Source organism: Apiospora aurea, assembly GCF_038362705.1.
Source record: "Apiospora aurea strain CBS 24483 chromosome Unknown utg000004l_segment0_segment0, whole genome shotgun sequence".
Classification (NCBI taxonomy): Eukaryota; Fungi; Ascomycota; class Sordariomycetes; order Amphisphaeriales; family Apiosporaceae; genus Apiospora; species Apiospora aurea.
Genome location: NW_027117391.1, coordinates 2,233,401 through 2,260,883, shown reverse-complemented (window position 1 = coordinate 2,260,883; position 27,483 = coordinate 2,233,401). Strand labels below are relative to the sequence as shown.

Sequence of the window (27,483 nt, the reverse complement as noted above, 5' to 3'; positions counted from 1 at the left end):
GGCGCTTCTATATTATTTCCTAGTGGGCAATAAGGGGGATAACCTCTAGTTATGGATAGCTGGTGCCCGGCGCCAGCACCACCACGTCGTCCCATCCCATTATGGCCGGGCTGTCCCTGATCATAGTAGGGTGATAATCTGGGATGGCATAGCGAATAGAGGGTGTGGAACAATGCAGGTTCATGACTCTCGCACAAGATGAGAAGTTGGACTCCGAGGCCGGGGGGGTTACGAGCTGGCGCCCACGACCCCCGCGATTGGTACCGCGAGTCTTCTCCCCAGGAGGCCGGCCATACGGGCCTCGTCAGCTATACCCGTGGCCCACTGCGCAGGATAGGTTACTTGGACGTATGTAGTTGGGCCAGTTGGTCTAAAAAGGGCCGAACTCCGCTTTGTAAGCTATGGGGATATGGGGAACGAGTTGGAGCGACTGTTTTCTCCATAATGAGCACGCTTACTGTTGACCCTTGGCTCGATTATAGCTGCCGCATTTGGGTTGGATATACGATTTTGCGTGTGTTGCGAATATCACTATTTCAACTGGATGCATTGGAAAAAAGGTCAATCCACGCATCTAATTGAGCCCGGCTGCCAGGCTGTTCAGAGAACAAGCAACAAGGGCCGGGGGTCACGAGGGTCTGATAAAAAGGGAGGGCACTTTCAAGCTACATGACGATCCCCACGGATATTCAGCAAGATGAGGTCATTGCAAACATATTCCCTTTATTGACTCGTATGGCGTCAGCGAGAAAGACACCCACAACCCCAACCTAACTTGGCGGAGCAAGCTGGAGAAGACTGAGTATATGTAGTGAAGTGGCACGTATGCTGCTGTGGAAAACCAAAAACCAGAGAAACGCCGAGGTGGTCTCCGCCTTTCCTAGGGAGGATCCATACCTCCGAACCTATCTAATAACAAAAACAAATGGATATTTTCCCAACTCCGTCGCGCAAAATGCATATCAGTTGACTTATTGATGGATGTGGTCGTTCGTTGAGCGTTGATTGGCGCCAAGAGATGGGGAAACCGTGGGAAAGCAGGGAAGCGATGGAGAGTCTCCATCCAACCCAGTAGTGCCGTCGATAAGCTTTCCCGCCTGCAGATTCCAACTGTGCTTGGCATACGTGAGAGCCGTTGGGTATGGAAGCTGGTCTGCAGGGGAGAAGAAGGCCATGCTTGTCGATATATGCTCATCACCCAACTTGGCTGTTCGGGCTCCCGAATTCATGCCAAGACTGGGCACATCCAGGGTTCCCCGAGTAGGTAATTGACTATAGAGTTACGCTGCCCCATCACCTTGTTAAGGTTTGGTAGATCTGGCCGGAAGTAACTCTAATGTTGGGACGAAGTAGTGCTGCTTGCCGAGGACATAGACATATCCGAGTCGGCGCGGTTGATGCCGGGAGTCTTATCAGAGGCACTGCGAGCCTTCTCACTGTGAATGGGTTAGCCAAAGGCACCTCATTGGGAAACCCAAGAGCTCGCTAAGGGAGGACATACAGAGCTTGTCGGTTGGAGTGCAGCGTGCACTTCCACTTGCCGCCCTTGGTGTTCAAGGTGAAAGAGAGGGGCTTGGTGTCAATGACAGACTTGATGTCGTGGTTAGGCATTTTGGAGGTGGTGTCTGGTGGTACTGGAAAAGGACGTTGTTGGTTCAAGGTCTGTAAGAGTTTCCGAGGTGCGGACAAGTAGACGTAGTTTATATATATATATATATATATATATATACTGAATAGGTTGGAGCGATGACAGTGGTATCAATCAAGACGATAATGTAAAAGATCGAACAAAGAGAGCCGAAGGGGAAGGACAGGAGTCTTGAATTTATACGTCTGAACTGAACAGAGTGGAAGGCGCTTGCACGGCTTTCTCAGTTCGAATTAAGAAGTAGGGAGGACTGGAGATAGGCCCAGTCATTACCGAGTGGCACTTACACTCTCCGGCTGGAGCCCCAACCAGAAACCGCGAGAAGCCCTTATCTCAGTGCAGCATTACTCACCCTGTACAAGTTGAATTGTACAGTATGGTACATAAGTTGGGTTGAGCGATTTAAAAGCGCCCATCCAACATGGAACCCATTTGGGGTGGAGTACGTACAGTACATATCGCGCCGTAACATATGTTCGTTCGTTCCGGCGTGCGAGGCTGGTCGGACGGCCTGCAAGAGGGAGCTGCTAGTAGGACCGATACTTTCGCCCTTCTGGGAATAGTTACACCAGCTCGGCCGCCCGGCTTCTTATTCGATGTAGACCCTTCACACCCACCCTGCGTTGCCTGCGCATACCAAGAAAGCTGCAGCAGTCGCATGCTACGTGCAGGATGGATGTTACTGTGTAAGGCCTGCGTTATCCAGTCTGGTCTACGAGACTCATCCAGACCTCCGCTGCTCGGGGGAGGGTTGACTCTCGCGTGATCTTTGCAATTGCAGTGCGTGCGTCAACTGGCAACTTCCATCGTGGTGGATGCTTGTCCAAACCCCGACTACAAAAGGCAGGGCTTCTACTGTAGAAAGACCATTAGTAGGCAATGCCATGAATATCGTCGGGAATAACAGCCGGGGGCTTCAAGTCCGCCCACCAAGTGCCATGGCCTCGGAACACCGATCGCGAACCCCATCGAATCGCCACAGAAAACAGAAAGCTAGTACCCTAGCCAACAAACCCACTTCCGCGGCACACACACACACACACACACCTGTAGGTATCTACACGAGATACATTGATGCACGTTTCCTGCCTGTAGAGGTCTATACACGCAGGAACTGCGCTATTAGTCGAGTTTATGGTGGGTGACATTGGTATTTCCTAGGAGGGAACCATGCGTTCGTTGCCTGCCACACTTATCCAATGTGGGATTCCCGGGCGAGCAGCTTCAAATAGCACGTATGAGCGTATGCAATGCAATGTAAGGCTCTCTGCGTCGGCTTGATGCCAAGCCTACTTGTCGATGCCACCAAAGCTTACCAAAGCTTCCAGAATGTTTCTTCATTTCCATACACCAGTATGTAGTCGGGATGATTGGAGATGGTTTCCGATCCAAGCAAGTGCTGGCGTCGATCTCTACCAGTCAAAGCGGCGTGGCAAACATGCAGCGCTCATCTTGGCATGGATTTCCAACATGAGCAAGTACCTGCTTACCTCTTACACACGAAGCCAACTCCGTACCTAGGCCCCGGCTGCATCTTTGCAGTTGAGATGCAGCGAGGTACTACTACACGCAAGAGAACCAGAAGCATGTACCAGTGCGTTCTTGTGCGCCGGTGGCCGGGCAATTTCGCTCTTCGGATGACTCGAAAAGGCGAAGCCGACAGTTCTCCCGCTCCTTTTCCATCAATCCACATGTAGACAGACGTCAACACCGAGCGACCGACGACTGTGCCGACTCCCACGGCCAATTATTGACGTTACACCCACTCCCACTAGGCCCTTGGAGGCTTGGAGGGACTCAATCAAAAGCTTGTCTGCATTAGCCTTTTCTGATTACTTTGCCTACCTAGCCTCCCGGGACGCAGGCGAGAAAGTGCCCAGTTGTTGTCTGGACACTACCTATCGACTGAATGCCTCCCTCCCAACTCAGCGCACATGTCCTCCCATCCCATCCGGGTCGCCCGATGCCGAATTTCAGGGCCACATCGACCATCTCCTTCTTGCCTCAAGTCAGAGGAACACCGTTACCCCTCCCCTTCATGATGGCTGAGACACTCCTACGGACTGGCGCATCGGCATATGTATGCCTTACTGTGCATATGTAGGTAGTCCACGTTGGATTCCGTTCATATATTACTGTAATGCTGTACCGCGGAGGTATACTACTGTAAGCGCTTGGCGCATGCGCCGTATGAAGCCCTGCCGCCTCGACTTCCTCACCCTCACTGATTGGCTTGCATCGTCGTGATCGTCGTCGGTCTTTGCTCACAGCGTTCCATGTGTCCATGCAGTATGCCGCGGGAGCAGGCAGTTTCAGCCGCGTGCCCAATTGCCCCTTCCGACAACCGAGAGCCGCGTAGAACATCGCGTAAGGAGACGTCGTGGTTTCTTCACCGCCTTCAGAGTGATGCGAGAAGGATAGTCAAATATGCCACCTTTGCCACCTATTTTTGATGCATTCCTCATTCCTACTGCCTTACGTCTTATGACCCGGCATGCTTTGAGCCCTTTAGAAGAAAAGGAAGCTTGGTTTGGAAACGACCCCCATGTAACGCTGCATGCAGATGAATTCCTTTTGTACATTCGCACCTGCAGCTAGAGACGCAACCCCCAGAATGACATGCCGCCCTCCCCCCCACACGGGGACTTTGGAAGAAGACTTATGTACCGCATTTCCCCAATATCCTGAAAAAGAAGCAACCCTGGCCGATGCATCCCCTCACAGGCCGACCAGAAGTTGGGGCGGGGTCACTGGGATACTCTACGCTACCCACCCATATACGTGTATGTATGTATATTTTGGGATATACAACATATTTATATATATATGTAGGCTCCAGGTAGTTCGTCCCATCATAGCACGGGAGCTGCCGCCTCGGCACCGCTAACTCGTAACTGCATGCCAACCTTGGGCGCACACTCCAGATGTTGCCTTATGATAAACGCAACTCGAAACGGCCGCATCCAAAGAAGCAGTAGCCAGGCCCCGATAATACGTGCCAGGCACGCTTCTTGAGACTTGTGTCTTACACACCAGTAATGCAGCACAAGGGCATATCCGTACTGCATCAAGAGGAATCACCGAGCAATGGTATCACGACATGTGCCTTCATGCAGATATTGTGTTTCAAAGAATTCATTTCTATTCAATCAATCATGCCAATTCGTCCCATCTGTTGTACAGTCTACTGTGTAAAACTACTGCCCCCTGCGCTCCCAGTGTGATGCATTATAGGGGAGGAAAGTAGAGAAGGAAGGTGGATGATCGCCGAGAGATGGTGGTATCTACAGTCGAGAAATGATGGCCTGGGCATAGTCGGTGGTGCTGGCCTTGCCGCCCAGATCGCCCGTCAACGCTTTGCCTTCCGCCAGGGTATCAAAAGCAGCACGCTCGATTCTGTCCGCGTACTCGTTCAGGCCCATGTGTCGCAGCATCATCATGGAGCTGAGAAGCAGAGCCGTGGGGTTGGCCTTTCCTTGACCAGCAATATCCGGGGCCGAACCGTGGACAGCCTCGAAGATGGAGCACTGGTCACCAATGTTGCCGGAGGGCGTAAGACCAAGACCACCAATCAGGCCAGCGCACATGTCGGACAGAATGTCACCGTAAAGGTTGGGCATGACCAGGACCTTGTCGTTGTAGGGGAGAGGGTCGGTGACCATCTTCAGGCAAGTGTTGTCGAGCAGCTCAGCATCGAATTCGATGTGGGGGAAGTCCTTGGCGACGTCCTTAGCGACGTTCAGGAACAGACCGTCGGACATCTTCATGATGGTGGCCTTGTGGACGACGCGGACCTTCTTGCGACCGATCTCGGTAGCGTGCTGGAAGGCGAATCGCAGAACACGCTCGCTAGCCTCGCGGGTGATGAGCTTGATGCTCTGGACAACGCCATCAACCACAACGTGCTCAATTCCGGAGTATTCACCCTCGGTGTTCTCACGGATGAGAACAGTGTCGACGCCGTCGTAAGGGGTCTTGTAGCCGGCAACAGATCGGCAAGGTCGCAGGTTGGCGAAGAGGTTGAATGTACGGCGCAGGGTAAGGTTGAGGGAGACGTGGCCCTTGCCAATAGGAGTCTGGTGATTCGGGACTAGTTAGTGGTTGTGTCGCCCTTCGCTCCTGACAGATGCGGAAGAGGTATACTCACGGCGAGGGGACCCTTGAGGGCAACCTTGTTCCGCTCGATGCTCTCAATCGTCGCCGGGGGGATGGAAGTCTTGCCATCGACAAGCGTGGGGGTGACGTCAACGGGCTCCCAAGAGACAGGTGCCTGTATGTCTCTTTAGCTAAAAACACTGGCATATCACAGACCACTGGCAATAACAAACCTTGGCAGCAGCGAAGATGTCCTTCACAGCCTGAGAGATCTCAGGACCAATACCGTCGCCCTCAATGATCGAGACGGGGAAGTTTCCCTAAGTGGATATCCAGTTAGATGAGTGTCCTGTAACGTCGCATGGTTCACGGTCATGCTTTGGATTCGTGGTGATTTTTCGATCGCCCGGGTGGCATGGCAAGTAGGCCGAGTGCCTTTATATTGCGCAATCCGGTCGCGAGGGTTCGGATGCAAGAAAACATACACTGGCGTCCTTCTGTCCGGTGAACTTGGCCACCTTGTCCGAGTAGAATCGTCGGTTCTGCCATTGAAAGAGATGTTAGCTGCCAATGGCGCAAATAACCGAAACCAGTCGACATGTTGGTCTCACCTGGAAAGATAGAGTTGCAGCGACGCGAGGAGCTGCGCGGACGCATTGGCGTCGCATGGGCGCCGAGACGCTTCGAATGGCCAGCATTGTGAATAATTGCCTGAGAGGAGCGGGTATAAAAGATGTCGGAAGGCTCCTGCAAACTGCGTGAATGGCGTTGAGGCTAGCAATACAAAAAATCCAGAGCTTGCTTGCTTCGAGGGATTAATAAAGGCGACAGCCTGCCGGCTATGCTATCAGATGTAAATTTGCTCTAGCCTAGTCTAATGGGCGGCTAAAATCCGGAAAGCTTCGATACAAAAAGCTGCTCGAGCTCTGACATGGGTTCTGGCCTGGTGAATAGTCCGTTTTAGACGGGGAAATAGAGTTATGAATATCTACAGCGGAACCAACTACCGTGAATACCGTTATAAACTGTAACTATAGCACCGTTCCAAGCATTTTCTTGGGTAGATCCCCACCTTTTCCCGGCAGGAGCCTGCCTTAGGCACAATGGGGCCCGGACCGTCGCAAACCTCAGGGAGACAGGGATACCGAGTCTCGACACCCATCAATGACCTCCGACTTCAAAGACAATACAATCCGCCAAAACATAGACCTCGTTTGCAACTGGTCTCATGTCGATACCCCGATGAGAAAAATGCTTGGTCTCGACGGCCATCAATTGAGCATATTATATAGCGATGGCTGCCCCCGATTTCGAGCGGAACGTGTTGGAGTTCTACGGCGTACCGACCGCATTTCCGGCAGAATGGCCTACCGATAAGGACAACAGCGACGCTTCGGACAGCGACGCCGAGCAGAAAAAGCAGAAACACAACCGCCGCAAGTCACGATACCAAGCCCTCGAACGCGCTGTCAGTGATAGAAGAACAAGCATCGTGCCTGGCTCCGAAGTATCGTCGGGCGGTGTTGGTAGTCTGGTGCAGCGGGATGAACCTGATCCCCTGGGAGGCAGCGACAGCGTCGTGGGATCCTTGCGGCGGTTTGGCTTTCCTGTTCAAGATGACCCGCGACTACGAACCAAGTTCCTGTTGTCCTCGACCAACTTTTCGCCATCGCTATTCCTGTCCCAACTACATGCGCTCGACGATACCCGAATGCTGGAGTCTGGTCTCGACAGCCTATCCCAATCTATTGACCTAAAGTCTGCGTCTCTGAAGGTCCTTGTCGAGTCCAATTTTGAGCGGTTCGTCAAGGCCAAGGCCACTATCGACAATGTCTACAAAGAGATGAAGTACAGGGGGGCCGAGCCGCCGTCACCGACACGGGCACGCGCTCACTCGAGACATGCTAGCAGGAGCAGCTTCAGAAATAGTATTGGCGGCCCTGCTTTCGGCGCAAACCCGCTAGTCTCACCCTTGTCTCCAGGTGCAGATGCCCGGAAAAAGAATGCTTTGATAAAAGAAAGCGATTATGGCGTAATGGGTATCAAGACCCCGCTGCTCGATGTTTCGGCCAAAGCGGAAGATGTATGGGGTCCTGCGCTCGGCGGACGGGAGAAGGAGGAGAACCTGAAGACGGTTCAGTACTCCATCGAACGCTTCAGGGACTATATCGAAGCCAGTTCCAACGTAGCAGACAGCATCAAGCGGCGTGATTACGAGACTCTGGTAGAAGAGTACACTCGCGCACGCCGCTTCGCAGATGACGCAAGGAGACTGGTACAAGACTTGGGCACCACTGCGCCAAGCGAAAGCCAAGCTTATCAGATATTACTGGCCGCTCGCATGTGGTACGACGTCGACGATCAGATACAGACATTTAAAAGAGATATCTGGAAGAAGCTCATTTCACTCAACGGCGTGTCCAAGACAGAAGTACAAGCCGGCCGGCCCCAAGATCAACATATGGAGTTAATTAGTCTGCTCCTGGAGCTTGGCGTGGAGGACAACCCCATATGGGTATGGCTACTAAGCCGGTTTGATTACCTGAAAGGCAAGATCTCGTCTGTAGCAGATCGCGGAAAAGTCGAGATCGAGGTCCTCAGACGACGACTGGCCAATGGGCAGAAGCCAGCACCGCAAAGCGTGGCAGGGCATCTTCGGGCGCTCTGTCGGCAATCCGTCGAAAGCAAACCAGATGGAATTGATGCTCCAGACGTCATCGAGCTGTGGGAAAAGATGCTTCAATTCCTGAACATGCTGCTATCTACCCAAGGGATTCTTGGCGAGATTTTAGAATTCTGGCAGACAGTAGATGGTTTTATCGAGGGCAAGACGCAGTCATCTCTCCCTGTTGGTTTCAACGGAGAGTCCCGTGAGCATCATCGTCTATCAGACCAGGGCACGCTCGATCTCCGGAAGGGCACGGTCGAACTTGTCGACATGATACGACAGCATGTCCTCGAATTCTTCGCCGGTGCGCCCCCTGAGGACATCTCTCTCCTTTTCTCGCCTTTGCCGCCATCACCTGGAACGCCAGTATCTGGATCGTTGACACCTACCGCGCTCCGGGATCCCAGGTTCAACTTCGACTCGAACAACTTGCCACCGCCATCACCAAGACGCGGCGAGGCTTGGGAGAAGTTTGCTTTCTGGCCGCCCAACGCCAACTCGGTCAGCGGGGTGCACTATCTCTCAAAGATGCTGGTTTTTGTTGGGTCTGGTGCATCCGAGATGGCTAGCATCACGCCAGTGACCCAGATTGATGAGAAACAGGTCGAGCATCTTAAGACCCTGGTTGGTGCGGCTCGGGAGAGGTGTGTCACCGCGATCTGTGCTGCTTGGAATAAGGATGCCGAGAACATCAAGTATGTCGAGGACTGGCAAAGGTCTCGGGAGCTGGGTGATGTAACCCGCATGCCCACAACTTTTGCTGCTTTTGAAGGGGCTTTGCTGGGTGGGATGCAAAAGATACTGTACATTTCTGAAGCCATGACCAAGCCCGACACTGCCGACATCGTTCCGCCTCCCCCAACCAAGCTACTGCAGATGGTGCGCAGCCAGTACGTGACTACACTGTACAAGGCGCTAAGTGGCATGGTGGAAAACGCCGAAAGGTCGATCAAGAAAGCCGACGACGAGTGGACGACGGATCTGGACACGCCTATTCACTCTGGAAGCGCAAGGACTTCTCTCAGCGTCGGGATGAAGGGCATCGACGCTGGAGACCGAGTAAGTTGCGCTTGCTTTTCTAACCGAAAATGGAAGATGAACTGTGTAAACTAACACGAGGAAACAGAATGTCCGTATGCTTTTGACTCTCAGCAACCTACAGTCGCTGCGCTCCCAAGTAGTGCCGAATCTGAACGGCCAATTCGAGAATTCGTTCTCAGTCAAGCTCACCGACGAATCCAAAACAATCAAGGATGTGCTAGGCCAAATCGATGCGCGCCTGTTTCAAACGTACACCAAACCGTCTATTGAAAACTTGCGCCGGATAATTCACTCTGGGCTTTCCGACGATCCAAGCTGGGGAAGCTCACCAAAACCGACTGAAGTAAAGCCGTATATCTACGAGGCCTTGTTGTCGCTGGTTCTCGTACATACGCAGGTGTCCACTACCGCCCCCTCCCTAACGGCGCAGGTTCTCTCCTACCTTTTGGAGCAGCTTTCGCGCGAACTACTGGAAGCCTTCAAGGCACGGTCTACACACTACGATTTGGGGGCCCTCATGCAGGCTACGCTGGATGTCGAGTTCGTGGCGCAGACTCTTAGCCAGTACACAACGGAGCGCGCCAGCGGCCTCCAGAGCGAGATCTATAGCATGCTGGACAGCCGCACGGACGACGCGGCCCGCGCCCGGTTGCAGGGTGAGTTGCCTGGAATGCGAGATGTGCTTAAGAAGCTGCGCGACCTCAGCAAAAACTCCTTTGCTTGCTTCAAAAAACCACGGAAGAGCCAGGTTGAGAGGACTATGACGGGCTGATGGAGCCGAGGGAAGAGCAGGAGTTATGACGGAGCCCGCCCTTTCTCACACCCAGTACCTAGATATAATGAGACGAAATATATTTCGATGAACTGCAAGTTTAATAAGCCAAGTTACAATGTGCTCTTTTCCTTGCTGAATTATTCCGTATTTGAACAAAAGGGGATGTACACCGGCTCTAGAGAATGACAGGCATTCTAGGTATATAGTGGCGTCATGCTTCTCCATGTACCTTGGGGAAGATGCGCAATGGACCGTATTCTCAGTCGTAGGTAAATAACATCGCTAATTGTATCAAAGTGCTCGCTGGCTCTCAAATGCGCTCGCGCGTTTAACACAATGATTATGCACGCACAAGCCCTACCTACTTGTACATACATACATACATACATACATACATGTATGACGGGAAGACATAAACTCGAGAGGTCAATGCCCCGCGCCACGATAGTCGCCACCCCTCAATCTTACTGTCCAATACTTGTCTCCATGTGGCATATGGTAATCTGCATGCCACCAATTCAATAAGGGTCGAGACTCTCTGTCCGTCCTCGATCTCGAGTGCTGTAGCACTGAAACCGCAAAGGCCCATGACTTTGTGACGGCCTGGAAAAGCCGATCTCAGTTGCGTTAGGCTTGCGCAGAATAAGACCAGGTGGTGTACGTCACGCGGGCTTTGAGTTTCAAGGCGTCCTGGACAGGCTGGACTCCTGGAGCGCAAAGGCGCTTGCTTACTCGCCATCAACCGTGGACGGCTCGGCAAGTAGCAGAAAGGCGACACGGCATTGGAAGGTAAACGGCAAACGCTTGTAATGAAGAGTGGAGGGGAAACTCCCGTATCATCCAAAACCCAGGCACAACCACGCAGTTGGAAGTCGGCCTTCCCCAGGCATTTTCCTGGCTTGCCGGTACATCCATCGATTCCATTTACTTCTAATTCCGGTCCTCCCCGCCTGTTCTCCCTCCTGCCATCCTCCTCCCCTCACCAGCTCGCTTCTTCCTCATCGGTTTGTCTCCAAGAGGCCGTGAAGTCGTGTCCCATCCCGCCGAAATGCCTGCTCCAGTGGCCATCAAAGGTACGCCCGTCTATTTCTATTTGGGGCAAATGATTGCCCCGCCCCCGACGATCCATTGTCTGTTGATCTCCTCTTTTCTCCCACAATGATTGGCAGCGTCCCCTGGTGCCTCATGGTGGCACCTGAGCTCTGCTCAGGTGTCAAGCGTGTGGTGCGTTTCGACTGCTGCCTATCAAATGGTCAGTCAGCACAGCACACCTGAAGCTCCAACACCCAAGTGGTGGCGAAAACGCAGAGGCGAGGCGGTTGTGTGGCTTGACATGCATTACTTGACCCTCATGCTGCCTATTCGAGCTTGATTGACTTCTTCCCTCAATCATTACTTGTTATTCCTGCCTGCTTTGCTTGGGTTCCGCATCTTTCCTCTTGACATTGGCAAATCATAAGACTTTTGTCGTTCAAGTCGTCGCCAAGATGCCACCTATTAACCATGCTGCACTATCAGTCGGTGTTATCGCCGCGTCGGTCGTGATAGCGGCCGGTATCGCCATCTACGAATCGCCAGAATTACGACGGATGGCCGAAGATGTCCGACGGCGCATTGCAATCGCTTTACATTCGCTTGGCGACAGCATCAGCCCTCAAGACCGTGAGAATTTGTTTAACCGACCGGAGGACGCTGAAGGCTTTCTTCGCTCACGCGGTATCGATGTCCGAGAAGGCGAACTGGGTGTTGATGCAGATGATGAAACCCGTCGCCGCCAACGCGAAGAGCTAATGTATTGGAATGCGATTGCCGAAGAGAAGAGGGAGAAACAGCAGGTCAAAGAAGAGAGCCCGTTCACGCCTAAAACCAAGACCAGTTTTGATGAATTCCTGAAGCAAGACTTGAGCGGCGAACAGGGGACCTTCGTTTTTAACACCGGAGCCAACGTTCGGGGCGAAGATGCTGACGGATTGAGACGCCGCGGGGACGGACCACGAAGCCTGAACTATTCCGCATACACGAACCCCTTCGCTGACGAGAACGGCATCGACGAGCACATTGCGCTTGAGAACAGCTTGGTAGACCCCGAACAGGATGAGAATGATACCGATATCTATAGTGTCTCACACGTCGCCCACGATGAAACGCCGAGAAGCGCCACTCTTTCCGCACCACCTGAGCACATTCCCACCCTTATCGATGCTGCAACTCCTGCACAGGAACCACAGGCCTCTCCCGCTGCCACGCTCGAGCGAGAACTGGGCCAGGACGAATACATGACTGCAGGCCCTGAAGACCGCGATGATGCATACAGCTCTATCCAAGCTTGGGCACAGACAGCACACCGCAGTTTCTACTCCCCTCTCCCGGAATCGCCCGCTGGACCGCTCTCCGAACCCGAGCTGGTCAGCGAAGGCATCCACGCACCGACAGATTCCAACTCTCTTGCTGGTTCTGGGGAGGATCTAGGGGAAGACGCACGCTCGGTCGACTCACAGGGACATTCACGGTATTACGACGTGGTCAGCGAGTCCGAAGGCATGGCCACCCCCAACAGTTGGTCTGAGGTCGGCAGTGTTGTTAGTGAGAACGATGGGCCCCAGCCCATCCACTCGTAGATTGCTTGGCAATACTCATTACTGTCTGCTTCGTACAGTGTCACTTTGGGGTTTCCTGGGGCCGAGGTGTCGTAGGATTTAACGGCTTTGTGGCGTTTCGCAGTTGGTTTCTGGAAACTGGGCATTCATGGCGTCCTGGAGTATTGCGACTGCAACATGAACATAGTGATATCGTATTTTCCCCCTTAGCACATGCTATTATGCTCTAGGGTTTCTCTTCTATACTGCAACGTGACCGCAAATTTATACTATGGGTAATACTGTTTATCGACACATGCATATTCGAACGTGACGATGACCCGAGAAGCCATGACTGCAACTCAAACTTGTGTGGCTTCATTCACGCCCCTCTTGCCATCCTGGGGGCCAGCGATACTACTGCCTTTGGCCTCTAATGCCTTCCCATAATCTTCCCAAAGCTGTTCTACTGGTCGGCCCAGGGTTCCGGTCCAAAAGGCCTTCTCCTCGTATTTTTGGACTCGCAACTTCTCGTTCAACCTCCTCACCGTCCCCTCCCCAAAACGACTTTCTAAATACTCGAGGAAATATGCCGTGTGCTGGTAGCCGGCGTCCCACTTGGCCGCCCGCTCCTTCTTCCAATGCGGGGGCGCCAACCCACACTGCAGCCGCACCCAATCGGCGATGCCCTCAATCAGGCCGCCTGGGGCGGCGCCGTGGCCGTTCCACTGAAGGCAGTGGACCAGCTCGTGCGTCAAGACGCCCGTGATCTCGTGGGTGCGCCGCCCGGGCGGGTTGATGCCGGCGACGTACTCGAGCGACAGATGGATCTCCTTGTGGTCGTCGTCTAGGTCGATCCCCGTCGTGTAAGCGACACCGCCCATAGGCCGCAGGATCAGCGTCACGGACCGCGTGGGCGGCGGGTGCTGGTGCGGATGCCCCGGGGCCGTGTATAGGTGAGAGAGGACGTTCTGCACGGCGGCGCTGAAGACTTGCGGTGGGACCACGGAGGTCAGGAAGATGGCGGACCCCGGGTGCGCGAGGTCGTGCAACTGCAGGCGGAGTTTGGGGAGGTCGAAGGAGGGTTTTGATGAGGAGGACGAGGAAGAGGTGTCGGCTGGCGGCTTGGTGGAGGAGGAGGACCCGGAGGAGTCGGTCACGGACACCCCACCCGGATGAGGCACGGGCGACGGAGTAGGCTCCGCGTCGGTTGGGGGAGGAGGAGCATCGTGCTGGTAAGACATGCCGGGCATGAAGACGGGCAAGGGGACAGGGGTGGTCAAGGGTGGCAAAGGCATATGTTGAATCTTTTGCACAAGAAGCGAAACTCAAACCTCTGTCGTATAAGCAGGTACTTTTGGTTGCTGCGTGTAATGCTGCAGGTTGTCGGTTGTCGGTGGTGATGCGGGGCTGCCTGCTGCCGCCTTCATGTGTTTATCCAGATCAGGGACCAGCCACATCACATAGGACTCACCTGTACTCCGGTGCCCAGATGAGGGGCTGGGTATGGTAGTGGGTATGCGCTGTAAAACATTTGCCTGGCGTACATGTTTCCTTTTAGTAGTAGATGGATGACACGACGGGCTATTGCATGACCAGAATCCGGCTCCTGGAACAAGACGTTTTCACATGATCAGTTGACCTGGGTGTCGATATCAAGCAGAAGCAGTCTCTTTGCTGCTGCATCTGCCCCTCATTTTGCAAACAAACGGTCTCCATATGATGCCTATTCGAGATCACCAGCTGGGTTGGCAAGGGTACCGTTCTATAGTTGCAGGGCACCTGCAGGGGGTGATGCCGCCCTAGCGTGGGCGCAATGCCGCTAGAGACCCAATCAATGTCTCGCTTTGGCGGGTTTTCTATTAGGCCCACGTCTCTTGGTCGGGCTGGATTGGGCTAAAGACCGAAACTCCACAGGCGGCCGGCGTGTATCTCCGCAGAAGCTGTTTGCTGCAGCAGCAGCATGCTAATGTTGAGACTGGAGTGCGAGGTGCAGCAGCTGCTGGTTGATCGGCAACAGCTCGACTTGACTAACTGGCTGCACTCCCGGGGAAAAAAAACACAACACCTGTCCGTCCCTATCATTGGACTCTGGGATGCGTCGCGACAACAAATCTGCTACACCATCTCAGCATACCTTGCTTCTTTTTTCGCCGTTGCCTGCCGTTCGCAACCACCATCAACACCACCGACCGATCCATTGGACAAATCACCACCGCAGTCCCGCCCTCTCGCTGACCAATGTCCTTACTGCATATTCTAGAGCCTACTTGAACAAGCCAGCCTTTTGCGAAAACCAACACTGACCTGCACCCAGCCTGAGTACGTCCAAACCAATGCGCCCTTTTCCCCTTCACTGTTCTTCTTGTCTCCTTCGCTGTCTAGCACGGCAGCCAGTCGAGACAAAAAGGACCTGCTCTGGCCGACATTCCTTTTTATCCCGCTACCTGCACCCCGTCGGCTGAATGCGACGCGTACCGAGACGATTACTAACTGCTCTATGATATCCTACAGGAGAGAGAGAAAAAAGATACCCTTTGCCTGTCGAAATAGCAGCTCACAACACCCCTGCGACGGGTGAAGATGGCGGAAAAACTCACCGACCAGCAGGTCGCCGACCTGATGGCGATATTGAAAAAGGACGTCTCCGTCGATACGAAAGCCCATCATGTCACTGCCGCCAAGTCCGCCATCAAGCAACATAACGTCCCGGACACGTGCGTCGCGCCGCTCTTCGAGGCCCTGCGACTGGCTTCAAGCTCCCAGCACTCCTTTCTTGTCAATGCCGGCTTTACCGCACTCAACCACCTGCTCACGCGCTTGTCGCGACAGGAGCCCAAGTATCTCCTGAAGGAAGCAAAGAATACGCTGCCGCTGATCGTGGACAAGCTGGGCGACCCAAAGGATAAGTTTAGAGCTCTGGCTATCCAAGCTATGACGACCATGTACGGAGCTGTGCCAATAGAGGCCGAGCGTTTCGTGCGCAACGTCGCCATGGCTGGGAAAAACTCCCGGGCCAAGGAAGCGAGTATGCAGTGGCTGCTGCAGATGCATAAGGAGCACGGCTTGCAGTTCAGAGTATACGTTCCCACACTAATGGAACTGTTGGAGGATGCCGACGGTATGGTGCGCGACACCGCCAAGATGACGGTTATAGAACTGTTCAGGTGCGCCCCTCGGAAACTACGTGCTCTTCGTTCGTTGCGAATGCTAACCAAGTGCCCTGCAGAGACGCCCCGAATGCTGCGAAATCCGATTTGAAGAAACAGCTGAAGAACTTCAAGGTGCGACCCGCGATAGAATCGGCCATTGTGAAGGAACTAGCCCCTGGCCCTGCGACCGCCAAACGAGCGATGCCCGAGGACCGACCGGATTCTGCGCCTCTTGTCAGGCCGAGAGGCAACCTGGCCGCCAGTGTGTCCTCCATGTCTAGCGAGAGACCTACAACGCCAATGGCAGAGACGCGTCCGGAACCAGTCGATCCCGCATACGTCAACACGTCGCGTGAGCTCGACGATATATTCAGGGACATGCACCCGTGGTTCGAAGGCAAGGAGACCGAACAAAACTGGCTGAAACGCGAAGAGAGCATAACGAAGCTAAGAAAGCTCATTGCTGGCAATGTTCCGCAAGACTTCCCTGACCAATTTTTGGCCTCGTGTAAAAGCATGCTAGATGGCATCATCAAAGCAATCATGACCCTACGAACCAGTTTGGCGAAGGAGGGATGCGCTCTTGTTCAAGACATGGCCATAACCTTCGGGCCTGGTATGGACCCCATGGTCGAGTTACTGATGCAGGCTTTAATCAAGCTTTGTGCCGCGACCAAGAAGATCATGTCACAGCTGGCCAATGCCTGTGTTGATACGATCCTCGGCAGAACAACCTACAATGCTAGGACCATGCAACATGTCTGGAGTGCCTGCCAGGACAAGAACGTACAACCCAGAACCTATACCGCCGGATGGCTCAAGACACTGATCAACAAGGAGTCGCACCACAAGCATCACCTTGAACATTCAGGGGGCCTCGAGCTCATCGAGAAGTGCATCAAGAAGGGCTTGGGTGACGCGAACCCTGGCGTGCGTGAGCAGATGCGTGCAACGTATTGGCTATTTGCCACTGTTTGGCCCGCGAGAGCAGAACTGTGAGTTGGCCCAACCCTCTTCTGGATATCGAGGGCAGTGTACTGACTTGTTTAACAGGATCATGGATAATCTGGATTCCACGGCACAGAAGCTTCTACACAAGGACCCCCACAATCCCAACTCGCCCAAGAAGGGAGCTGAGCCAGCAGCGCGGCCAGGCTTGGGCTTCTCAAAGAGCACAATAACAACCACATCGAAACCGTCGCTGAGAGATGCTATGATGGCACAGAAGAAGGCTCTTGCAGTAAAGAATCTGCCAGTACGCCCAGGCTCTGCAATGGCTACGATATCGCCACAGCGCACAGCGCCCACGGTATCGACATCGAGTTCTTCCGTCCAACCCAGCGCTGCCTCATCTACAGGTCAAACGCGGGCGAAGGCTATGGCTGGTCATGGAGGCATGTCTGCTGCTCCTACGAGGCCTGTAAGGAAGCGGCCTGAGATGGCGCCCCGGCCAGAAATGGCGCCCCGACCCGCTACTGCCGGGCCGTATTCCGGTCGCAACAATGATGGCCTACTATCTGAGAGATCCAGTCCTGGTGAGGTTAGATCCAAGGCTGTAACCCCCAAAATCATCTCGGGGTCCCCTAAGAGGACGGCACCGAGACCTAGACCCGGGCACCAACCTACGCTCAGCGAGTCCAGTGTACTGAGCTCGCCAAAGCAAACGGCTACGGCAGACAAGGCGCCATCTGCGGAATCGCCACAACATACCCCGGTCAAGGCACAGACTACCGTGCCTATGTTTGATCCTAGTAGTAGCCCTTCCAAGGCAGATGAAGAGTTCTCTCTGGTCGTGCCAAACGTCGCAGAGCTCAAAGAAAATGTCAGACCGGCGCCTGCAAGGGAGCCGTCTGTTGTTCCTGAGTCGCAGGAGGTGCACGAAGAGCCCGCAGCGCATGTGGTGCCTGTAAAGTCTCCAGAGCCTACAGAGTCCATGGCATCCCCAGGATCTACGGAGCCAGTGGAATCTTTAGAGCCCACAGAAAACCCACAACCTGTGGAACTCGCAGAGCCCGCGGCACCTGTCCAGCCTGAAGGGGCGAGAACCAGTGAGGGAAGAGAGAGGCCTACACTACCTGCGACGCCTTCAAAAACGCTTACGGTCTATGAGGATCCTCTGACTGCTGGAACCCCCTCCACTACCCCACGGACCACAGCCAATGGGGAGTCTGAGCGACCTGTTCTGGAAGCAAGACATGTCAATGAGGATGCAGGCCGCTTGTCTTTGAGTGCCAGCGCTGTCGAGGCCGTAGGGGAAGACCCACCAATCAGTCCAGACAAAGCCCGCCAGCATGCTCGCCTGCTAGACAGTGGTACTGCACGCGTCAAGTCACGCACTCTCGACGTCCACGGATTCCGGAAACTACAGTCTCTGATACGGGATAACAAGGGTCTTTTTACAGATGACAGATTTGATTCGCTGCTCGTCGGGTTGTTCCAGTATCTGGAAGCCCCTTTACCGGACCTCAGCACTGAGAAGGTACAGGATGTCAAGGCCCAAATTTTGGCGACTATCAAGCTTCTCTTGAAGAAACTGCGTGACAGCTTTCAACCTCACGTCTCGAGAGGGCTGGAAGCATTACTTGCTGCCCGCGCCGCCTACGAAGCCCGCACTCACATTGTTAGCGGTATGGAGCTCTTAGCTGATGAGCTTGTGACTCTCGGAGATGCTGACGAGATCACTGTCACCATGACGCGGCGCCTGGGCGAAATAGAGGCAGACGCCGCCGGCTCTCGCAGCCTCAGCATGGGCCTACACGTACTCAAACAGCTCATCGACACGCGCCCCACGTTCACGCCCAACGACACCGAGATCGGCGGGCTGGCCAACCTCGCGGCTCGCTGCCTCGAGAGCCGGGAGAGTGGTGTGCGCATGGACGCCGTCCAGCTCTGCGTCGCCCTGCACGCGCGCGTCGGCGAGCACAAGTTCTGGGAGTGTATGAAGGGGGTCAAGGACGACCCCAAGAGCCTCATCACGTACTACGTGGTCAAGCGCCAGCGGGAGACGTCCGCCAGCCCGGCAGCGGCTGCTTAGTTGAAAGGTTGCTGCTGGACCGCGGCGATGCTGGCCTGGTGTCTGGCCTGGCTGGTGGTCACTTGGGCTTGCGTCTGCCTAAGCTGGTCGCTCGCCCTCCCTCGATGGGCTTCTTCCTGCACTTCTTCCATCTTCAGTTCTCCATTTGCCTGCCCTTGTTCGTGTCACTCTTCGCCGTCTCATCCCCATCGGCGCAGTCTCTTTTCCCTTGTGAGGGTTGCGAGATACACGGGCTGGCAGAAAGAGAAGAGGTGGTAAATGCATACGCGCGTACAGATACAGAGAGCAGCGAGGGGGCTGTGGGTACTACCAGCTACTACATCGGAAATACAGCTTGTGGTGACGTGTTGGACTACTATTATACCTCTCGTCATTTCTTCTTCTTCTCTTCTAAACCCCTTCGATTTCTTAATTTGCTCTTTCCTCTTGGCCGCCACAAGAGAGAAAAGAGATAGGGAAAGGAAGGGTTCGGCATGCCCACGGCAGAAATTTTGATGGGAGTTTTCAGGGAGGATTTTGTATTATTCTGCGCGCAACGGAAAAATGGCGGTTCAAGGGAGTTCGACTGTTCTTTTTTCTTTTTGGTGTGACGAGCGAGGGAGAAACGTGGACAAGAGAGAGGAACGTGGACAGGACCTTCCGGTTATTTTTCTGCATGGTTCTCTCTGGTTTGTGTAGGACACGGAAAGAAGGGGGTTCTTTGTATACTTTATACGGATTTTTGTAATGATACGGTACTTTTGCGAGTATAATAATATGTTGAAACACTTCATACACCTATAAGACTTGATTGTATGATCCTTATATATATATGTACAGTTTACCGCTGACTATGCACCAAAGCGGGACGTCTGGCTTCAACGACTGCAAGGCAATGTCCATGCTACTGTACGAGTATATAACCGACAGAAAGCACACGAGACCTCAAAACGCCGCTCTTCTTAGACTTCTGCTATGGGGTATCTTTGTCTAAGAAGCATCTATTCCACAGTACCAACCAAAGCTTTTTCTTCTTCTTTTTCGTTCCGACACTGCATCGCTGCATTCGTTGACACAGGAATCGAAGACCATGTTCTTCACCGAACGATGTCGTGAGACGCCCTTTCTGTTCTTCCTCTGCGGGATACCAAAGCACCCATGTTGGCAAAAAGATCCTGGATGACCTCACCCTGTTCCAAAAGGCCATCCCTATTAATGAACCGTGCTTTTTCACTCCCACTAGCTACTAGCCATATGAAAGCAGTCTGGGAGCAAAGAGATGGAGAGAGAAAAACCCTGACGAGGTTTCTCTACACTCTCCATAGGTTTCTCAAGTAAGGAGCAGATTGGAGCAAAAGAGGAACTCCAGTGACCTCGAATCAGACTGGTCGAAAGAGAAGTGATCCCTTCGTTCTTGTAGAAACGCACCTAAATACGGTCAGCAATGGCTTCATAGCTGTATAGGCATTGATGGCTAGGGGTGAGGGGCCTTACAGGTTACATTCAAGTCGCGGTAGTACTTCTTCACCATTTCATCCTGCTGTTCATCAGCGACAAGAGGAGTGTCCGAATCCGGCGCAGTTGCTCTAGGAAGAGTATGTCGGATCATCAGGAGCATCCGCAGGAGGTCGCAGAGTCCGTATCCCTGATGATAGAAATGGTCCGGCTGCTTCTCGAGAGGCCACTGCTGCCGTATGCTCTCGCCTTCCCAGGCCTTGAAGGCCCATGTGGTCTTCTCAACGCAGTTCAAAAAAACCATGGCGGTGAGAAACATGGGGAATCCAAGCTTCGTCTTGCCGTCCTGCAAGTTGCGCTGGATCCCGTTGAGGAGGCTCTTGCTGGTCGCAGCAGCTTTCCGCTCGGCTCCCGCAGTAAGTTGCGTGCAGATATTTGTGAAGATCTCGTTGTGAGAATCATCGTTGACCTCTGCAACACCACCGCTCCCATCGCTCATCTTTCTAAGAAAAGACCACTGGCGTTCACGATCCATCAACTCTACCAGACCCCAGAGATCCAGAGATCTTCGCAGCAGCTCGTCATTGCTTTCTTCCACAACCTGCATAGCGCACTCGAGGGTAACTCGTACGTGAGACGATTGCTCGCGCTTGATAAGCTCAGGTAAGACTTGGCGCATGTACGCCTCTACTTTGGCTGGGATGTCCTCCTTGTTGGAGTCAATCATAACCAGTGTACCGGGAGCCTCGGGGTCGACCTTGTGTTCCTGGGCACCCTTGGTCGAATAACCTTCCAGCATTTGCAAAACCATTTGGTGCCCCGTTTCCTTGAAATGAGAGGCTTCGATAACGACACCCTTATTGGACAAGGTGTACTCGCTCTTCAGCTCGTTTATACGCTTCTGTGCAATGACGACCTGGACGCCGGCCGAGTAGAGTTCGAGCTGCTCGGCTAGCTTTGTTCGTACACATCCAGTAAGCCAAACACGGGGCGATAGGACCTTTCGACACGTATCACACGGAGTGCCCTTTGAGCACACCTTCCGCAGTATCCGGCACCTTATACAGGCACCAATGCGACGGACTTCCTGGACTTCCTTCCGTCGCTCCGAGTCAAACCGGGCCCGCGCATGTTTCGAGCGTGTTCCATTAGGGCTGATCGTCTCCATCCGCATACCACCTTTAGCGAGGCTAAACGCAAGCTGCTGGCTCTGGCTGCTTACGGTGGCCGGTGCTTGCAGGCCTTCGGGGATATATGTGAGCTCTGCCCAAGGGGTCTCGGTGATGTTAACTTGATGATCACCAGGGGTTGCAGGGCGTTTAGCATTGGTAGCCGGCAGTGGTGAAAAGTCGATGAGCATGTCTGTGTCCCCCGTTAGACCCTCGGTCGCTAGAGGAGCCGGGGCTTCAGAAGTGGTGGTTTCCATGTTGGCTACGGATGGCTCCAGTCCTGCTGACGGATTCGTAACAGCCTCAGGTTCAGGAGGAAACGGAGCCTCGGGGAGAGGCTGTTCCGCGGTGTCCTCCGAGGTGGGTGCAAACTGCAGTGACTCGACAGCTTCCAAGTTCTCATCAGGGGCCGATGTTACAGGACACTCAGCAGCGTCCGTGGACTCCGAAGTTGCTTCATGATGCAACACCTGATGCAATTGAGGATCAAGAAAGGACGGGTTCAGCCGAGCAGTCGCCGCCACGGCCACGGAGAGATTCGAGTCACTGGGCACGCCATCAGCTTGCAGGAGATTCTGCAACTTCTCCTCTGTGGTGAGCTCGTGCTCATGCTGCATCTCATGCTGCATTTCGTGTTGCATTCCATGGGGCATCTCGTGCTGCATCTCATGCTGCAATCCATGGGGCATCTCATGTTGCATCTCATGTTGCATCTCGTGCGGCATCTCGTGCGGCATCTCGTGCTGCATTTGGTGGTGGGCGGCTTCTAATCCCGGTTGATCCTCGGTCTGCGGGTGGCCGTCGAAAGTCAGCGGTTGGCCTTCCATGGTGAACTGCTCATGAAGCTGCTGGAAATCATGGTGTTCCATGGGAGCAAGCAGACTGTCAGTGAAGGGGGCCGAAGTCGCATCGACGGGCGGGTTGCGGTTATGCGGCACATGGTCATCATGTTTCTCGCTGAGGTCAATCTGGCGGGAGACTTCAGCCAGCGTCTCGAGCGCAGTCCAGTTACTTTGAGTCAGGGCAAGCGCATTGGCGGCCGAGTTGTTGTTCTGGGCGTTGGTGGCCCTGTTACTGCGAGCCGCGGCGGTATTCCCAGAAATGCCATGGAGGGCTAGGCAGGCATTGATCCTCTCGGCTTCCGAGATGGCAGGACAGTTCTTGGTCAAATGGTTTGTTAGAGAGTCGATGCGGCCTTTGGCAAAATGCTCGCCGCATTTGACACAGGTATGCGCATATCTGTTACTGTTGTCCTTGAGTTTCTCGCCTCGCTCAAAGTACGAGAGAATGACTGGGTTGGGCTATTTGAATCGACACTAGTCAGCAACCTGCCGTACAATATGCGACCCTCTGTCCTTCATGTTGGAAATGCCTGGGAATGAGAGAAAAGTGTCGGATATCGAATGCATTTCATTCTCGCATCGGACAGGCTCAGGTGGAAGATGAAGGCATTGACTAAACACTTACCTTTCGACCCATTGTGTAAGTGCGTCGCGATGGCGATGCTCAGGCGTCAGACAGACAGATAGAAGGCGGTGAGAAACCTCATAGGCTAGGCGGTCTGAAATAGAACCGGAAATATTTATTGGTGCTGATTGATTTTTTTTTTTTCTCCCCCTTCCAATCAAGCTTACAGGGTTGGTGGCCAAGAGCTGGAAAACTGCACAGACGCCGTAATGCTTACTTATTAGCTTTCTTTAATGTTCTAGCACGGTGCCCAGGTGTATGTATGTATTTATTAGTGACTAATAGTAGGTTAGCAGTTAGTTAGGTCAAGTCAGTAAATAGTCAAGTAAAGTACTGGACGGTGGTGACCCCACCACAGGCACTACAGGCCAGGACCCCTCAAGGCCTGGGAACGGAACCTAGTCCAGTCATGGTTTACTTTAGGTTTAGGTGGGCGTGGTACCCAGTCCCAACCGTTCAGTGTTGCGATCAACCCAATATTCCGTGATGGTGTCATTTTGCTGGGGGTTGCGAGTGTCCCGGGACATGGATATATTATTGGTATAAAAAAAAACCGTGTGCAAGAAAATACAATCGTTCTAAACATTGCCATGTCCATTACAAGACGTCAAAACAATCGTCTACTGCTATATCGTCGTATCAGATTTATACGAGGCCCCTCCTTCGATTCTATATCTTCGTTCCAGAACCGCATAATCCATTTGCGCCTCCCATGATCAAGTAGCGCTATTGCTTCGATTACGACGAACCGGCCATGGCGCGCAGCCAGGTAACACCGGAGCCATGCATGAACCCCCTACACCCCCGCCAAAATCTTGCCCAGTTCAGGCCAGCTCCATTATGACCAAACATCCTCCTGAAGTAAAAGGTTAGCAGGTGCTGCCTCCACACGAAGCACTTGGTTTGACGTACCTGGTATTGGTTGGATGCCCTCATGTTCTTCACAATCTCCTCGGCCTTGGCCTCAGGAATGCCTCGTTGCTCCGAGATAATCTGGGCGAGGACTGTGTTGACCTCACGTGCCATGTTTGCGGCATCACCGCACACATAGACGTAAGCCTTCTTCTCAAGCAGCTCGTTGATCTCCTTTGAGCGCTCCTTGAGAAGATGTTGGACGTAGACCTTCTTGGGACCATCTCTCGAGAAAGCAATGGGCATCTCAAAGGCATCGCCCAGGGCCCTCTTACGTTCCTACAATGATGGATGTGAGCGGCTGAGTAAAGTAGAAGAGACGACGATTGACTTACCTCCCATTCGGACTCATACATGAAGTCCTCGCTTCGCTTCCGGCAACCGAAAAAGAGTAAAGTCTTGCCCACGCTTTCGCCATCCTCGGCCTGTTTGGCACGTTCTTGCACGAAACCTCGGAAAGGCGCAACACCTGTTCCGGGGCCAATCATGATGATAGGCTTAGACGGGTCCGATGGAAGCTTAAAGTTAGAGTGACGCACGTGTACCGGCACATGGATGCCATCGTACTTGTTGCGAGGACCGCAGATCTCGTACGTCAGGCCATATGGCTTGGGGTTCGGCTCGCCATTCTGCTTCTGCTTGAGAGCAAGCAGATAATTGGTAGCCACACCTTGGAAGGGATCGGCGCGTCCAGGGATCAATTGAGACTCAACCACGGCTGTGATGGATATTTTCTTGGGCTGCACAGCAGAAGACGAAGAGATGGAGTAGTATCGGGGTTGCAATTTGGTCAGGCCTTCGATGAAAGCAGAGAAAGGCACATTGCTCCACCTCTGGCCACCGCCAACGGTGCGCAAAAGACCGGCGAGGTTGTAGTGATACTTGCTGACCTTTTCATGGAAGTAGTCCTTATCTTGCCCGAGCTTTGTCATCTCTGCCTTGGAGGACTCGTCGGGGGCGAAAGCAGCAAGAGTGGCAACAAACTGACGAGAGATGGGAGCACAGATTTCCATGTGGTATCGTGCAATGGCATCAAAGGTTGTAGGGGTCGGGAAGGGGACTTTGGCTGTGGGCTCAAGAGCTTTGACGCTAACAACAGTGTCCCGTTTCTCGGTGAGACCAAGGATATCCAGGAAGTAGTCAACCTCTCGCCCAGCGTTTGTGGGCCAGATGGCGATGTGGTCACCAGTCTGGTAGGATAAGTTCGAGCCACTGATGTCGACTTCCATGTGCAGGCAGTTGCGATCCTTGACGTTGAAGATCTCCTTGGATTCGACGATGGGTGCGATGTAGGGATTGTGGGCATTGAAGGGCCCGCGAGCTGCGCCCTCGAGGTGCATCTTATTGGGTTCGCCAACGTAAACTTCTTGCGACTCTTTGGTAAGACCTTCACGCTCGACGATGCCGAAGATGGGCTCGTACTGCGCCTCTCGCTCCTCCAGTCCCATCTTCTTCGCAAGAGCGGCCCACATGGGCTCCTTCCAGGCTAGGAAATCCTCCTCCATTGTACCAGCACCGTCATCGCCCTCGCCAGCATCGCCAATTCGGTGGGCCCCAAGCTTCGTCAAAGCCTTGTCGACGTTACGGACCATAGAGTTGTAGTGTTCGTAGGTGTTGTTGCCCAGGCCGAATGTGACATACTTCAAGGTGCCCAGAGGCGGGTCGGCCGACTCGGAAAAGGAGACGTCTTCGCCAGTAATGAATTCGTAGAAATCGACTGCATTATCAGTGGGTTCGCCTTCGCCGTAAGTAGCGAGAACAAAAAAGACGACTTTGTCTTCCGGGAGCTGGTCGAGGTTGTCGTAATCATAATCCTCGAGGTCAGCTACCATAGTCTCGAGCCCGAAACGGCTCTTGCCCTCTTTGGCCAATCTTGAGGCGTAGTCCTCAGCAGTACCGGTTTGGGAGCCATAGAAGATGATGCAGTTCTTGCCGGCTTCCTCGATCTTCTCGATAATGTTTCGCGTCTTGCCAGCTTTCAAGCCGTTGGTGTTGGCGAACGAGTTGGCATAGGGATCTTTGGTGACACCCCACAGTTTGCCCTTGGTGAAATAGGCGGCAGTGGCCAGTAAGATGACGGACAGGACAACAATGTCCAGAGTGTCGAGTTGGGTCGCCATGATGGTGTTGCCTACTTTCACAGAAGCCTCGTAGGGAAGCGGGAGGAACCCGAAGTAGTCGCTAGCAGTGGCGGGCCACGTTGGTAATAGTGGCGATGCACTGGGCGTATACTGTATGCGATTACGGTGGAGAGAGAAGTTGAGCCGCTCGTCTTCCTCTAGCCCGGCCCAAAAGTGTCACAGAGCACGACTTTGAAGTCACCCAAACGAAGCAAATCGTTAGGTGTGAGCCTCCCTAGATGTTTGCTGGTGGAGGACAGTAATTGAGTGCGGGTTGGGGTTGGGAAAGTGTGGTCGTAAGCAGGGACAAAAGGGTAACCTAAGTCGATCTCTCGAAAGTTCCCGGCGGGAAATAATCCACCCCGTAGTCGGGCCCAGGTAAGGCAGGACCTAGCCTAGGTCATGCACCTCGTTTGAAAAGGTGAGCACTGATTTTGCAGTGTGGTGCAGTGTGAGTGGGTAGCTGCGTGGGTGCGGGTGCGTGGGTGTTTGGGTGTGTGCTCGCGCGCTCGCTCGCTGGTTGTTTCCCGTCGCCTCAGATTTGGGGGTGGCTTGCTTGCTGGGTACTTTGCCCGGGGATAGTGTGCATGTGCGATTTGACCACGCTGTCCAGTCCGAAATTACTCCACTCGGCAGCCGTGTTGTATCGAGAGTACATACATAGAGAACCCCGCAAAACGCTGCTCCAGGAAGACCACAGGGTTGGGTATGTATGTAGAGGGGATACGGAATAAGGGATGTCAGGTTTGGACGTAAGATGGTGGAATGGGAAGAAACCTGTGGAAGGATTCGATTGCATATGATAACAATGGAGGAGGAGGGTCTTTCCCTCTCACGGACTTGGACTGCGGGAGGCCGTGTATCGGCTCACATCTCTGCTATGCGATCGGTACATCGATGTTTCTTTTCCCCCGTACAAACAAACTATCAAGTGGACTGGTAGCCTCTCACTGTATGCAGGATGATGACGGCTCGAACAAATAGTTCTGGTTCCAATTACCAGCTAAGATTATTCTGCCTGAGCACGTCTCCCCCCTCCGTACGTGGGCTTTCTATTGGTACAGTCACCAAGCACTGTATCATGCCACTTGCAGGACACTAACACTTGGCCCGGCCTGACCCGTCATGTTTCTTATCCACGCCCGGCTGCTCGAGTTCCCGTCCGTCGGGGACCGAGTGTCTTCATATGTGCAAGTAGCCAGAGATCTGGCACCTGTATCCGGTCTTTCGACCAAGTTGACATTACTGGTGCTGGTGCTGGTGCTGACTGCACTGCAGGGCAGAATCCCAAATGCTGCAGTTCCCGTGATTCACTTTGGAGGCGCATCATGCCAACTGGTAGGTACATTGGTGATAGGGGCCACCTGTGCATGCTCACTCATGCCGGGACCG

The 27,483-nt window shown here is 53.6% G+C and overlaps 8 protein-coding genes across 8 annotated transcripts; 3 read left to right on the top strand and 5 right to left on the bottom strand.

Annotated features, from left to right (window-relative positions):
- Positions 1-1,333: 1,333 nt before the first annotated feature.
- Positions 1,334-1,611, bottom strand: PG986_005487 (uncharacterized protein; the record flags this gene model as incomplete). Its single annotated transcript, XM_066841709.1, has 2 exons — positions 1,334-1,436; positions 1,502-1,611. 2 exons carry the CDS (start codon positions 1,609-1,611, stop codon positions 1,334-1,336), a joined length of 213 nt encoding a protein of 70 aa, XP_066701571.1.
- A 3,321-nt stretch (positions 1,612-4,932) lies between these two features.
- PG986_005486 (NAD-dependent isocitrate dehydrogenase) lies at positions 4,933-6,441 on the bottom strand (the record flags this gene model as incomplete). The annotated part of the gene is made up of 5 exons (XM_066841708.1): positions 4,933-5,724; positions 5,796-5,918; positions 5,977-6,063; positions 6,229-6,285; positions 6,355-6,441. The coding sequence occupies 5 exons, from the start codon at positions 6,439-6,441 to the stop codon at positions 4,933-4,935; spliced, it is 1,146 nt and encodes a 381-aa protein (XP_066701570.1).
- A 596-nt stretch (positions 6,442-7,037) lies between these two features.
- Positions 7,038-10,224, top strand: PG986_005485 (exocyst complex component Sec5; the record flags this gene model as incomplete). The annotated part of the gene is made up of 2 exons (XM_066841707.1): positions 7,038-9,470; positions 9,538-10,224. The coding sequence occupies 2 exons, from the start codon at positions 7,038-7,040 to the stop codon at positions 10,222-10,224; spliced, it is 3,120 nt and encodes a 1,039-aa protein (XP_066701569.1).
- A 1,490-nt stretch (positions 10,225-11,714) lies between these two features.
- On the top strand, positions 11,715-12,845 carry PG986_005484 (uncharacterized protein; the record flags this gene model as incomplete). Its single annotated transcript, XM_066841706.1, has 1 exon — positions 11,715-12,845. The coding sequence occupies one exon, from the start codon at positions 11,715-11,717 to the stop codon at positions 12,843-12,845; it is 1,131 nt and encodes a 376-aa protein (XP_066701568.1).
- A 320-nt stretch (positions 12,846-13,165) lies between these two features.
- On the bottom strand, positions 13,166-14,056 carry PG986_005483 (uncharacterized protein; the record flags this gene model as incomplete). The annotated part of the gene is made up of 1 exon (XM_066841705.1): positions 13,166-14,056. The coding sequence occupies one exon, from the start codon at positions 14,054-14,056 to the stop codon at positions 13,166-13,168; it is 891 nt and encodes a 296-aa protein (XP_066701567.1).
- A 1,330-nt stretch (positions 14,057-15,386) lies between these two features.
- Positions 15,387-18,989, top strand: PG986_005482 (protein STU1; the record flags this gene model as incomplete). The annotated part of the gene is made up of 3 exons (XM_066841704.1): positions 15,387-15,970; positions 16,033-16,950; positions 17,009-18,989. The coding sequence occupies 3 exons, from the start codon at positions 15,387-15,389 to the stop codon at positions 18,987-18,989; spliced, it is 3,483 nt and encodes a 1,160-aa protein (XP_066701566.1).
- Positions 18,990-20,298: 1,309 nt separating this feature from the next.
- On the bottom strand, positions 20,299-23,071 carry PG986_005481 (uncharacterized protein; the record flags this gene model as incomplete). The annotated part of the gene is made up of 3 exons (XM_066841703.1): positions 20,299-20,396; positions 20,463-22,893; positions 23,060-23,071. The coding sequence occupies 3 exons, from the start codon at positions 23,069-23,071 to the stop codon at positions 20,299-20,301; spliced, it is 2,541 nt and encodes an 846-aa protein (XP_066701565.1).
- Positions 23,072-23,897: 826 nt separating this feature from the next.
- Positions 23,898-26,091, bottom strand: PG986_005480 (NADPH-cytochrome P450 reductase; the record flags this gene model as incomplete). The annotated part of the gene is made up of 3 exons (XM_066841702.1): positions 23,898-23,915; positions 23,972-24,250; positions 24,307-26,091. 3 exons carry the CDS (start codon positions 26,089-26,091, stop codon positions 23,898-23,900), a joined length of 2,082 nt encoding a protein of 693 aa, XP_066701564.1.
- Between the last annotated feature and the right edge of the window lie 1,392 nt (positions 26,092-27,483).